The sequence below is a fragment of the Gadus morhua genome, chromosome 14 (assembly GCF_902167405.1).
Source record: "Gadus morhua chromosome 14, gadMor3.0, whole genome shotgun sequence".
NCBI classification, from domain to species: domain Eukaryota; kingdom Metazoa; phylum Chordata; class Actinopteri; order Gadiformes; family Gadidae; genus Gadus; species Gadus morhua.
Genome location: NC_044061.1, coordinates 23888086 through 23901677, shown reverse-complemented (window position 1 = coordinate 23901677; position 13592 = coordinate 23888086). Strand labels below are relative to the sequence as shown.

Genomic DNA, 13592 nt, shown 5'->3' with positions numbered 1-13592 from the left:
TGGCTGGTGCAGGTGGAGACGGTGTTTATGGAGGTGGTGAAGTTGAGCTATTGCCCTTGTCATCAGAGATTACTCTTTAAGCTCCAGACATTCAGCTTTGTTGTGCCATCTGGCTCCAATTGCTGCTGACAAAGACGGAGGTTGCAGCCGGAGACAAAGACGGCGAAATGAGGAGCACTTTAATAAACCCGGAGTGATGTGGAGGCCGCGGCTACGTGTTATCTTAATGAGCTGTCCGGAGGAGCGCGCCTTCCCTTTCAAAGCCGGCCTGATTGGAACAATAACCAGTGATAACTGGGGACCTGGGCCCATTCGTTTGAATGGAGCCTCGCTCCCCTGCCTTTACAGCACAGCCCTGCTGTGTGCCTGTAACAAACAGCAGCACCTAAATAAGGGGGTTGGTTTGCAGATGGCCAAGCGGAAAGGATCTTGAGACGGCTATATCATATCTGAGATATCGGATGTTTTCCACATATATCCCCTTATACCCCCATATATCCTCTTATATCCACATATATCCCCTTATATCCCCATATATCACCATATATCACCATGTATCCCCTTATACCACCATATATGATAATTTATCATCACATATCCCCATATATCCACTTGTATCACCATATATCCGAATATACCTCTTTATATTCCCCATATATCCACTTATATCACCATATTTCCCAATTTATGTCTACATATCTCCATATATCCCCTTATATCCCCATAAATTCTCCATACATTCACTGATATCACCATATATCTCTATATTCTCTATATATCTCCATATATCCGCTTATATCCCCTTATATCCCCTTATATCACTATAAATCACCATATATCCCCATAGATACCAACCTTCCTGAGCAAGTGCAAATGCAAGTGCAAAGGACCACTATCTTGCATGTATGCGATTGTAGCCCTCTGCGACACACACACACAGACACACACACACACACACACACTAACACACACACACACACACACACACACACACACACACAGAAATGCCTTCACCTCCCCACCTTCTCTCAGAAATTAGTTTAGTAATCCAGGCATGACTCGCAGTTTAGGGGGGCTGCAGTAATCCGACTACCCTCTCTCCCACCTCTACCTCACACACACACACACACACACACACACACACACACACACACACACACACACACACACACACACACACACACACACACACACACACACACACACACACACACACACATTCCCTCCCTCCCCTACCATAAACACATGCACACACAAACACACACATTCCCTCCCTTCTTTACCACACGCGCACACACACACACACACATTCCCTACCTCCCCTACCATAAACACATACGCACACACACACACACACACACACACACACACACACACACACACACACACACACACACACACACACACACACACACACACACACACACACATTCCCTCCCTCCTCTCACACACACACACACACACACACACACACACACACACACACACACACACACACACACACACACAGAGCGTGCCGGCCCTGGCTCCGCCCCCCCCGGGGCCCAGGAGCCGGGCCCTAGCAACCAGCCCCTGGAAGAAGAAGAGGGGAGTGTTTTTCGATGACCCAGTTCTTTCACAGCAACCCAAAAAAAAAAGCATCTTTAGACACACAGTAAATATATGAAAAGTCCCTGGCTCTAAAAAAAAACAAAACAAGAGGCAGCGAAAGTGTTGGAAGGAACGGCTCCACCACTGTGCCGAATTAACCCCTGATTGCTGAGGCGAGGCGCAGCGAGGGTGGCATATCACGCGCCTTGATGCTAATGGAACCGGAGCCCCAGCCGCCACGACCCTCCAGTCTCCGCCACCTTCTCACACCACCTCAAATCCCCCCCCCCCCTCCGGGACAAGGCCACCGCTGGAGGATTGATGGCAGTCGCCCCGGCCCCGTATTAAGGCGTCAAGCCCAATAGCTCATTGTCCTAAACGTCCCGGTGATTGTATGAGCGGTGACGGGGGGCTGGGGGGGGAGGCGTTTGTAAGGTGACTCTTAACACGTGGACGGGCCCCGCGACAAGGACAGCTGTTCCAGACTCAAAGTCACCGCTGTGCTCGTTACCGTGGCAGACGTGTCTGTGTGTCTGTCTGCCGCACGGCGCCCTCACAAGCCCCCCTCCCCCGGCTGTTAGAGATCCCCTCGTGGTGATGTCCCCCTTGGAGAACGACTCCCAGACCCACGGGGGAATACAGGAACGTTGCTTTAGGAAGTACCCTCTACGATGCGTCCCTGGTGATGTACTGTGCTAGGGTGATTCATGCGTTCTGCTTATGCACGCGGCTTAGTAAGTCAGGTGTTTTTCACATCTGTTCATGCCGCCGTAGAGAACGCGGTTAGTAATTGTTGTCCGCCGCACAACCATGGAAACCTGATCTTTGCATGGATTTGGAATTCCACCAATTTGTACTCGGGAGCCTTGAGATCACAATTGTTTTAAGCATTTTGACAGGGAGAAGAAAGCGCCGGTTTGATCAGAGCAAACCTGATTCTAGAACGAAACACGTGTTTGATGTGCAGATCCAAGCCTTCAGACACAAAATGGCAACCCTGTCCAACGTAGGTCTGCTCGATTATGGTCAATATTGAAATCACAATTATTCAAACGATTATTTTTTGTTTAAAACATGAACTTGAACTTTTCAGCATATCTCACCAAAAAAAAATGTCTACAAGACATTTAATGAATAATATAAATATACAAACGCATATTTATGTATTTTAATCGCGGTAACATTTTGATTAATCGCACAGGCCCAGTCCAGCGTTGCACATTGCATTCACCACACCCATACTTACCCACGAATAAGACAAGAGGCTGCCTCGCTGTGCCGGGCCGGCCAGGTCCGCTGTCTCCATCGCTCCAGCTCCTGCTTGCTTCTCCTCAAGCCCCGGGTCTCTCCCAACGGTCACACATTAGCGCCTAAAGATATGTAAATAGAGCAGTCATGATGCCTTCATTAGGAGATACGGGTCACGCTGTAACTTCAAGAGCCTAATTAAAGTGGCTCCCTGCGCTCCGCTCCCCAGTGTTGTGGCGCTCGCATTTATCAGGTGGCGCACATGCTACGCTAGTCACACATTACGCTACTAGCGTAGCACCTTTTTTCCTCCCATCACATCTCACCAGAGAAGCCCGCAGAGAACCCGCAGAGGAGCTGAAGTCCAAGTCATTAAGACGTTGTCACCTGTCTCCGCTCGCTCCTCTCGCGTGGGGAACGCTAATGTGTCGAGGAGCGTTGTCTTCTCCTTCATTCCTTCCTTCCTTCCTTCCTCCCTTGCTGCATTTTGTTGCATCTGGTGGAAAGCCAACAACATCTCACAGGTTTTCTCCTGTTCAACGGTAAATGGACTGCATTTATACAGCGCTTTTCTAACCAACAGCCACTCAAAGCGCTTTACAGTATTGCCTCATACCCACCCGTCCATGCACACATTCCCACACCGGCGGCGGTGTCAACCAACCCAGGCGACAGCCAGCTCGTCGGGAGCAGCTAGGGTTTGGCGTCTTGCTCAGGGACACCTCGACGCTCAAGAGGAGCCGGGGATCGAACCTTTTTTAAGGCTGGCGTCCTTCCAGTTATCAGCCGACTACCTCCTGAGACGCATGCTGGCGCTCTTCCACTGCGAAGAAGGAGGATCCAGGGGCCATTTGGGCTCCGTAACCACCGTCATCTGGCCCCTGCGGACCCCCCCCGGGACCGCTGGGGCCACACCGTCGGGAAGACGGGGGAGACGGCGTTGGTACCGGCTCTCCGAACCACTGCCCTCCCCCGTACCTGGAACACCAGGTGGGAAGGCCCCCCCCCCCACCCCCCCACTCTGGTCGGCAGAGCACACCTCGGTTCCCCATGAGCACTCAGCTGCTGTGACTAATTAAATAACTCTGTGTGCCCTCTGCCTCCCGTTAGCCACGGCAAGGTTGGCTCCGACACGAGGCAAGGAGACGGAGGATGGGGGGGGGGTGGGGACACGGTAATATTGAAGCAGATTGCCAACGCACACTCCAATATAAATAGAACGTCTAAGGGGTGTCTGTGTGTGTGTGTGTGTGTGTGTGTGTGTGTGTGTGTGTGTGTGTGTGTGTGTGTGTGTGTGTGTGTGTCCATAACATCATTATGATTTGCAGAAACATATGTTTTCTCATCCATCTCGTTTGTTTTGTCCTCATTTCAGCCATGATGCCTCTGAAAAGCGAAAGTCCACCGAGCTAAGGTGAGGAGGATCTCTTTGTGTGTGTGTGTGTGTGTGGTGTGTGTGTGTGCGTGTGTGTGTGTGTGTGTGTGCGTGTGCGTGTGTGTTTACACTGGGTGCACGTGTGTGTCCCTGTGTCAGTGGTGTGACTATGTCTGCTTTTTTAAATCAAGCCCTGATTGGGGGAGCGAACCGTACGTCTTGAAGCATGCAGAGTGAGAGGAGGAGGAAGAGGAGGAGAATAAGGAAGATGGGGCTTGGGGGGGGGGGGGGGGGAGACAGTGCAATTCTCCATAACCGGCCAACATAACGTCCCGGAACCGGGAGTCGGAGAGGACATTTGTCTTGACTACGGTATCTATCTACTGACCTTCTCCTGGGCGCCCCTCTCTGCTGGGGTCTCTGCCAGTGGCTCACTGCTGAATCACCCCGGATCAATTATTCTAATATTTCTGTGGCAGTTTTAGTATTGATCAGCTTATTCATGCAGAGTGCAGCATATCTTATTTAATAACGTAAGTCATTGCATTTAATTAACTCGTTTCAGTGATGCTCGTGCCCCCCCCCCCCCCCCCCCTTTATGTTTAATGCACTCTAAATGTTGTGTGCAACTCTGTGCTCCAGCTCCTATTGTCGCCGTGACATCGCTGGTGGCTTGCTGCAGATTGCATGGCGGTCAACAATAAGCAGCACATCATTTATTTATATGCTGAGTGAGGCTGGCCCGGTGGAGTGGCTGGTTGTTGCTAAACGTTCCCCGACCTTCTGCCCGCGGTCAGGGAACCAGAGACCGACTGAAGTGAGGCAGAGTGGGCAGGCTGGAGTCCCAACTCCTGGAACCACTAGAGTTCACCAGGCAATCAGTATGTTCTTACCTTGTTGTTGTGGGCCACAACAACAACGTACTGGTTGTGCTACTTGGGAGCCTTCATTTAAAGTTTGACAATACACTTTTAAGGTAGCCGTGGTAGTTTGTGTTTGATTGAACATTCAGAGGGACAGCGCGGTCCGGGCAAGGTCGTTTCAATTCATTTGGGAGGCGTTGTTATGTATGGTACCGCTGATCCCATGGCCAGTTTGCAAAGATTACATTTTCAATTAGTTTTTCTTGTAAACCCTTGAGACAAACATTATTTTACCCCGGTATAACAATTACCTTCAGTTGAGCACCTCTCCAAAGAGCTTTACGGGCCTACTGCAGACAATTAACATGAGGAGAAAAGTCAGAATTCATAAAATGAAAGATGTGCGAATGGCTAAATGCTAAACAATGTGGATCCAACGTCTTTGGATGAGCGTCTTGATACTAGGAGACGGTGTGTGTGTGTGTGTGTGCGTGCATGTGTGTGCGCGCATGCATGTGAGCACGTATGTGGGTCTCGACAGCGAGTCCCCTGACCTTCTGAGTTAGCGGAGAGAGATGACGTGCAGTGAGATAAACGGAGGAGTGCGTGCGTGTGTGCGTGTATGAGAGAGTGTGTGTCTGTGGTCTCTTCAGGTCACTCACTTCCCCGTCGGCGTTGGGGGGGCAGGCTCGATGCTGATGATGTCAGACAGGACACTTACGCCCGGGGTTACTCCGTGGGGGGGGGGGGGGGGGGGGGGGGGGGTGATGGGAGGTCCGCCAACTCAGCCTCCTGCGTTATTGATGCGTTTGTCTCGGCCATTGATCTGCGTTCTTACACCCCTCTCGTCTCATTGGCCGGCCCACACGGCCCTCCTCTGAGGTGCTTGCGAGGTGCGGCGAGCGGCGGTGCGTTCCGGAAGAGGACAATTACAGAATATGCTTTTACATGAACAACCGTCCTCCATCGATGTCAACACCCGCTGACAGGTGTGATGCGTCGCCACGGCGATAAGCAGGCATCCATACGAGTCAAACAGCGCTGTCCGGTGTAAAAATATATGCAAGCGTAAGAAATATAACAAGTAAAATGCTGTGCTGGCTTGCCGGTTTACTTCAGTCGGGTTTTATTTTTCTTCCTAAATTTCCATGATTTCCATGACATGAATAGTGGTGATATCTGAGCTGCAGCTGGGGGCCAGAATCACTGATCAATGACAGCTGATGTACAGCGAGGAGACGAGCCCTCCTCCCCACAGAGCGCCGCGCTCAGAGACGCTGTCGACGTCTGACGGCCCGCGTGAAAAAAAAAAACCGAAACCTTCCTTGAAACCGTCGCCCGTGGGCTCAATTAACTTCCATAGATTACTCATAACGCAGATAAAATATAAGTGTGTGTGTGTGTGTGCGTGTGTGTGTGTGTGTGTGTGTGTGTGTGTGTGTGTGTGTGTGTGTGTGTGTGTGTGTGTGTGTGTGTGTGTAAACGTGTGTGTGTGTGTGTGTGTAAACATGTGTTCACATGGAAAATCAAACACGCAAATGTATTCTCCATGTACAGTATACCCATTGCACACACTTGAGGTCTCTTGGTACACAGGGCCGCCTAGCTATCCCCGTTGCATATATTTTGAAACATAAATCCTAAAAAAACTTGACTTAACAGATAATATCAAATAAAAAAGATATAGATGATACCCATGATATCCATATTTATGTAATTTATTTTTATGAATTCTGAACAGAATCCTCTAGAAGCACACACAGCCTTCAGTGTAGCTGGGACTGCAGGGGAGGGGTGGGGGGGGTTCCATGTTCATGAAGCATGAACATTAAACAGTGATTAATAACAGAGAGGAATCAAGAGGGTGAGCGATGGCCACGGCAACGACCTTATTAAGCAGCGGGGCGTGTGTGTGTGGTTGGCACATGAGCGGTTGAACTCTGTTCACCGTCAGATAGCGGCATGGCTTTTAAACGGTTGGACTTGACTTAAGTTCACCAGGGCAGGTGGACCAACCGCTCATATTCACACTGACCGACGGCTTACTGGGTAGAGCGTGTACCATATAGGCCCAGTCCTGATGGCAGCGACCCGGGTTCGAATCCTGCCCGTGGCCATCTGCTGCATGTCCTCCCTTCCATCTCCCATAGCTTCCTCGCTATCTCACTCTATAATAAAGCATAAAAAGGCAAAAATCAACCAAAAAATATATATTTGCGCTGACCGTTGTTCCTTCAGCTGCACTTAACCTCTTTGTTTCCTCGATATGGAAAGGCGGTTCTGATTAACTATTGCCTCAATCCAAGCGGTATGAGACACATAGCTCTGCTGTCCTCATCAACCATGTCAACAAACCTTCTAGATTTAACGGTACTCATCCTTATATCCAGCAAAGCAAACATTGCTCCAGTGCTATCGCAATATTGACATGAGAATACATGAATAGATATGAATATATATGCATGATAATAGGCAACCTTGTTAATGGTGAATATGGATATGTTTGTTACTTTGCAAACTAATTGCGGAGATCTAATGAAAGCCAGAGCAAATCTAGTTTGTTCTGCACATCAGGTGAATTACAGATGGCTCAGCGGGAGTCAATCGGAGCGGGTTCATACCGGTTGGGATGTGCATAATCTGTTTGCTATTGAGAGGGAACATCTTTGTGCGCAGCTACCTGAATAATGTTTTGCAATTAAGGCGTAATTCATGCGCTGCCTCTAAACTATTGTTGGAGTTGTGCTTTCGCTGTGAAACTAAACGAGATAATGAATGGGAAGAACGGGATCAAATGTTGAGAGAAGGATTAAATACTCGGAAATGATCCGGTGTTGTCTGGGTCTGTCTCGAACGGGATTTCATGTCCCTTGAGTATAACAGCAGCTCTCGATGTTCAGACAGATACATCGTTCTTTGAGCCAGCTATCGGGTGTAAGCAAGGCAATAAAGTTGTTCTCACAAAGTTTGTCCTAATGCTTGCCCTGCTTCTAAAGTGTTTAGTGGCCCGACAGTCTATAACACAGCAACGTAACAGTAATAATATGAAGTCCTCCCCATCATCGCGCCTTAAAGTGTCGACTGCGTTGGATCCCTATGGCCATCGGCTGGGCGTCCTTGAACAAGATTTCTAACGCCTACCTGTACGTTGCTTTGGATGATGTCCTCTGCTGAAATCACGCCTTGGTAGGCTGAAGGGACATGGCTACCTGTACAGAATGAATGAGTGAGACGACCTTGCGTTGCATTCAGCATGGATGTCACCACATGGGCTTGTGATCACCAATGTGGTGACACGTTTGTATGCCTGTGTGTGTGTGTGTGTGTGTGTGTGTGTGTGTGTGTGTGTGTGTGTGTGTGTGTGTGTGTGTGTGTGTGTGTGTGTGTGTGTGTGTGTGTGTGTGTGTGTGTGCGCGCGCTGTAAACCCACATTATAACACTTGGACGAGGACGGGGAAGGCTGTCGTAGAGGCTGGCGAGGCGGGGTCTACCAAGAGACCTGACTGAGCCTCCCTTCGCTCCGCACTTCACGTTGCCAACCCCACCTCCAGGGCCCACCCCCCCCCCTCCTGGCCCAACCCCCCCTACAGGGCTCACCCCCCCCCCCCCCCCCTCCAGGGCCCACCCCCTCCTCCAGGGCCCACCCCCCTAGTCTTCAAACGGTCCTTTGTATCACAGAGGAGAATCAAGATTAATGCACTTTCACATCCCGACCTGGCTCTGGGGGCGGGGGAACTAGTGGTATAATTAACACCGCGGGGGAGGGAGGGCGAGGGGGGCGGCAGGGGGCACCACCAGTTACCTGACACACACACACACACACAAACACACACACACCGTGGGGGGGGGGGGGGGGGGGGGGGGGGCGATAAAAGAGTAGGATTTATGTATGCTACAACAACGCATGCTGCTACACCGGGCTCATGGTTGTGTGTGGGTGTGCGTGTGGCCAGGGCCTAAGGTAATACAGGTACACCCACCACTCATTCTTGTCGTCCTTCCACATACGGGCGTTTTCGTTCGCAGGAGGTGATAGAGAAGGAGTGGGCAGTGTGGAAGCTAGGGGTAGCTGTAGCAGAAGTTTAAACGAATCAGCATCAATGAGGCCGGGTCTTTAGTCAAACTGGCTGTACAAACATTGTACAAACCTGGTTAAGCTCATTGCACATCTTAGCATGGCTCAATGCACACATTTTGTGTGTGTGTGTGTGTGTGTGTGTGTGTGTGTGTGTGTGTGTGTGTGTGTGTGTGTGTGTGTGTGTGTGTGTGTGTGTGTGTGTGTGTGTGTGTGTGTGTGTGTGCATGCGAGAGAGCACCTATGAATCCCTCGTATTTAGTCTCCCTGTGCCTCACTACTTCAGGGAAGTTCAGGCGGGCGACCTTTAACACGTCGCCGCCACACAGGAGTGCGCGGGTACATCCAAACAGCGAGGCCAGGTTGACTCCGGTGCTCCGGTGTTATTAATGCATGCGGCGCTAAGCAGAATGAGGGATCCTTCACAATGCTCTGGTGGCCTACTTCCTGGTGGCCGTAATTATAGCACGGCGGCGGTGGCGGCGGCGGCGGCGGCGGTCCCCTCCGTCTGTCAGCCGCCGCTTTGAATTGTTAATGTCTCCCAACGAGTCGACATCGCCATCACATGTGTGAATCTGTTTCATGCGTCGGCTAATTGCCCTTGCACCGTTCTTCACGCTTTGCTTGGCTGATAACCCTGTAATGGATTTTAAATGTAGCAGAGTTGAGGCCGCAGACCGCGTTAACCAGAGTTAACATTAACATGCCGGGCTTCCCCCCATGGTGTACTTTGTATTATTTGAGATGGATTTAGCCTTTTAAAAGTTGTTCGTTTTGTGGTTTTGTCACTGGGCATATTTGGGTACAATCTTGTAAATATTTATACATACTTTCCAGATGATAAAAGAATGCACCCAAGGATGAGTATGATGTATGGCCTTTCATTGCAATGCAGATACGAAAATAATTTGGTTTGAATGTATCGCTGTTCGTTAGAAAGGATTTAGTTGGCCACTGCGTCTTTTGTAGCGCACAGCGCCTTCCAAGAGCCAAGAGAGAATTAGTGTGCAATCGCCGCTATGGGCTGCAAATGAATCAGCCAGCGTGAGTCCCCCCGTCTTTAAAGAGGACATGCTGGCCTGCACAGATTTAGATTCTCTGATGGATAGCGGAGAAAATATACTTTTGTGCTTGGAGTTTTCTTTTGATTGCCAATTAGAAAAATACAAATTGTGATTATGCCGGCCCAGGACGTTATTTAAAATGGAAGGGGGGGGGGGTGGGGGGGTCATACGTTCAGGTGTAGTCAGGCTTTATTCTCCCCGACTCAGTGAGGCCGAGCACGTGGTTTGGGAGTGCACGTTTCTGCCACAGTCCCTCTCAGGAATGCCGATTTGAATCAATTAAGATCACACAGTTAATGAGAGTTTTCAAACAGGGTGCTAATCTTAATGAAATTAAAATGATCAAATAATTAAATTGAAACAAATGGCAAGATAGCACTTATTTTCCGTCTTGATGTGCTGAAGAACGTTTAACGAGAATGCGTGCGCCCTCACATGTGAGAGATATGAATCTTATTTATGTTTAAGTTAAATTAACATTTAACGAGCGGGGCAAAGTCACAAACTTTATACAATATTATCAATTATCTACATTTGTCCTATGCAGTCGAGCATGGAGAAAAATCCATCTCCATGTTTATATTTTGGGTTACACAATTACACTTACAAATGACCTAATTACAAAGCCAATATCAATCAGCTTCGAAACGTACAACAGCACCGGCAAAATGTTCTCCTTGGAAAGCCTGCAACAACTCGTCGGTTATTTCCGTTAAAAAACGTCCCTTTGATTCGAAACACAAGTAATTGACTCAAATTAAGTATGTAAACTGAACCGCCGAGCATATAGGCAACTAAATAACCTTTCAAGTCATCAAGTGTGTGAGCCCCATGCGTGGCATCATTCCAATCTGTTCCGTGGTGATTTGGGCAGGTTTAATGACGCTGTGAGATCCATTTATTTCACTGTTTGCCACAGTCTCCGGGGAGCAGGGGTGAGGGAGGCAGTAGGTTTGGTAAAAGGTGCGTGTAGGGAGAAAAGAAGTAGCGAAGCTAAATGAAGAAGGACTTCCTAATCACGAGGAATACCTCCCCTCGCCTGTGCGATAATTAAGTGTCCATGTAACGATGACGAATGAACTTAGCTTTTAATTTACTTGTTTTCTCCTCCTGCAAAGTTTCAGGTTTTTTTGGAACAGCTTTATGCTTATTGATGCAGCTTACATTATTACAATTATGTTAATATTTTTATTGATTGAATCAATTATAATAATATATATTTATATTATAATATATCATATATTATATTATTATTGAATATGATATATTAGTCCTTAGGTGTGGTCCAATAGCCTAGTGTTTATGCTGTTTGACCTTTAGGTCAAAGTTCAAATAAGGTCACAGCCCACCCATATGCATTGTTAAGACTAGCCTAGCCTCTACCTCATGATCTAAATCCCTGTAAATCTCTATAAAACCAGCTGCTGTATGAACAAATAGTGAAATTGTATCTTCATTGTTTGCCTCAAACAATGACAACAATGTTGTGAGTTGTTGAGAACTGTATGCAGTCATTAGTCTTACATGTAACTTCCTGTTTCCAGGATGTGGTCCAAGAGGACAGGAAGCAGATGAGTCTGGAGACTAATCCCTCCCATCCTGTCAATCCCCTTGGACACCGTCTCCCCCCCCGGTCTCTCCCACCATGTCAAAGCCTCGCTGGGCAGGAGAGACTCCATCATGGTATCGCCGTCAGAGACTTACCCCTTGGATTCCCAAAACACAGAACACAGAATTTGTAACAATCATTTTATAATTTGTCGTAGTAGCATTACATCCCTCCCCCTGTCCGTCGATCGATCAATGTGCGCCGCCTCCCCGAAACAAACAGGGAGGTCAAACGTCTTGTGTGCGACGCAACGCACCAAAGACAAACTCTCTTTGGATCTGGATTCAAACTGGATCGGGCGGGCACTACTTCTTGCCTCCCCGGTTCAGACATGGCTCTCTGTAAGTGTGTGATGTGGCATGTGCTTGACTTCCCCCTGCTTAATAGGAAACGAGGAGCATGAAGGATGATGACCCGGGCCTTGGCGGCCGTCACGAACGTCTCCGCCGGTAACGGAGCGCTTCTCCGCCATTACTCCCGCGGCGGCTAATTAGCTTCTGTCGCCCAAGTAACTTGAAGCTGTCAGTGTGCGCCTTCGCCCGCCGTGCTCGATAACTTGAGGGAATTAGTGTAGGACTGCCGGCAGACCGCTAGCGAAATTGCGAATGTTGCATGAGATGCGTGTCTTTCTCCACTGAGCTGCCAGCGCTGTGTGTAAGAAGTGTTGTTTTTTTTAGGAACGGTGTTGTTGGTTATGTGTCCACGTTGGGATGTTTTTATCAACTTAGAGGTTGTTGTTATGCGTCATGGTAGTAACTGAACAATGCCAAGTGCCTAAACGTCATGTACATGTCAAAGACTGTTATTATTTCTCTAAAATAATAGTGCCTATTTGCATTAAAAAGACAAGGTAACACCGCCTGGTCCTTCCTCATTTGATGTGCCATTTCCACGGCACACTTTGTTTTTACACTCTGGCAAGCTCCACTTAGTCACACAGGATTTGTTGTTTGTGACGAAACATCAAATTATGGTCAGAATAATAAAAGAAGAACAAAAATATTTCATTTTCCATGCAAATGAAGCGAGGAGTGTTTCACGGCCCCTAGTTATGCTGTTGCAGTTCTGCCGAGACGCGGTCAACCGAAGCAACTTACTCCTTAAGAATAATGGAAAGTTTCTCTATGTTTGTTTCCGTTGCACAGGATATCGCTGCCTTCCACGCCACACACACGCACGCGCACACACACGCACACGCACACACACACCTCCTCCCCCTTCCCTCCCCCTCCACCTCCTCCCCCCTAAGCTGGGTGATTGGAGGGCTGTTGATCAAACCTCAGTCTGAGCCGTCAGCCCTCTCAGATGTCGGCGTACAGTAGCCCTTGACCTTGCTGTGTGTCCTCGTGGCCCAGACACCCGCTTGAAATTAAATTACAGATTAGTGGCTCCGGGCCCAAAGAGAAGGCTTTATTCAGTTGGCCCCATCTCTGCGTGTCCACCATCTCCTCATTCAGAAGCTCGGGGGGAGAAATGTCATGGGTTTTAAGGAAGGAAGTCTGGATCCCCTTCTTATGACTTCAAAGCATATCTGTGCCAAAAGTCAGCCAGAAATCGAGATGTGTGTCAAGACGGGAAATGGTGAAGCGGTGGTTCAAGGGACAGGTTGGTATGAGGTATTAGGGGGAGTTAGGAGAAATGGATTCTTGGTATTAAAACCACGATAATATATTTCATACCGAGACAAAAATAGTTGCTAACTTGTCATTTCGTTAAACATTAACTGCCGCAAAACTTAAGCTTCTTACCCTTTAAGGATACAATTTCC

General features: G+C 48.7%; 1 protein-coding gene across 2 annotated transcripts in view; it reads left to right on the top strand.

Annotated features, from left to right (window-relative positions):
- Window positions 1-12683, top strand: part of cd276 (CD276 molecule) — a 65900-nt gene extending 53217 nt beyond the window's left edge. Inside the window, exons 7-8 of one of the 2 annotated variants that reach the window (XM_030376522.1) lie at window positions 4214-4252; window positions 11760-12683. In XM_030376522.1, coding sequence (XP_030232382.1) covers window positions 4214-4251 — 38 coding nt within the window. In that variant the 3' untranslated portion in view covers window position 4252; window positions 11760-12683. The remainder of the gene's footprint in view (window positions 1-4213; window positions 4253-11759) is intronic. The other variant, XM_030376521.1, reaches the window with a different exon arrangement.
- The last annotated feature ends 909 nt before the right edge of the window (window positions 12684-13592 follow it).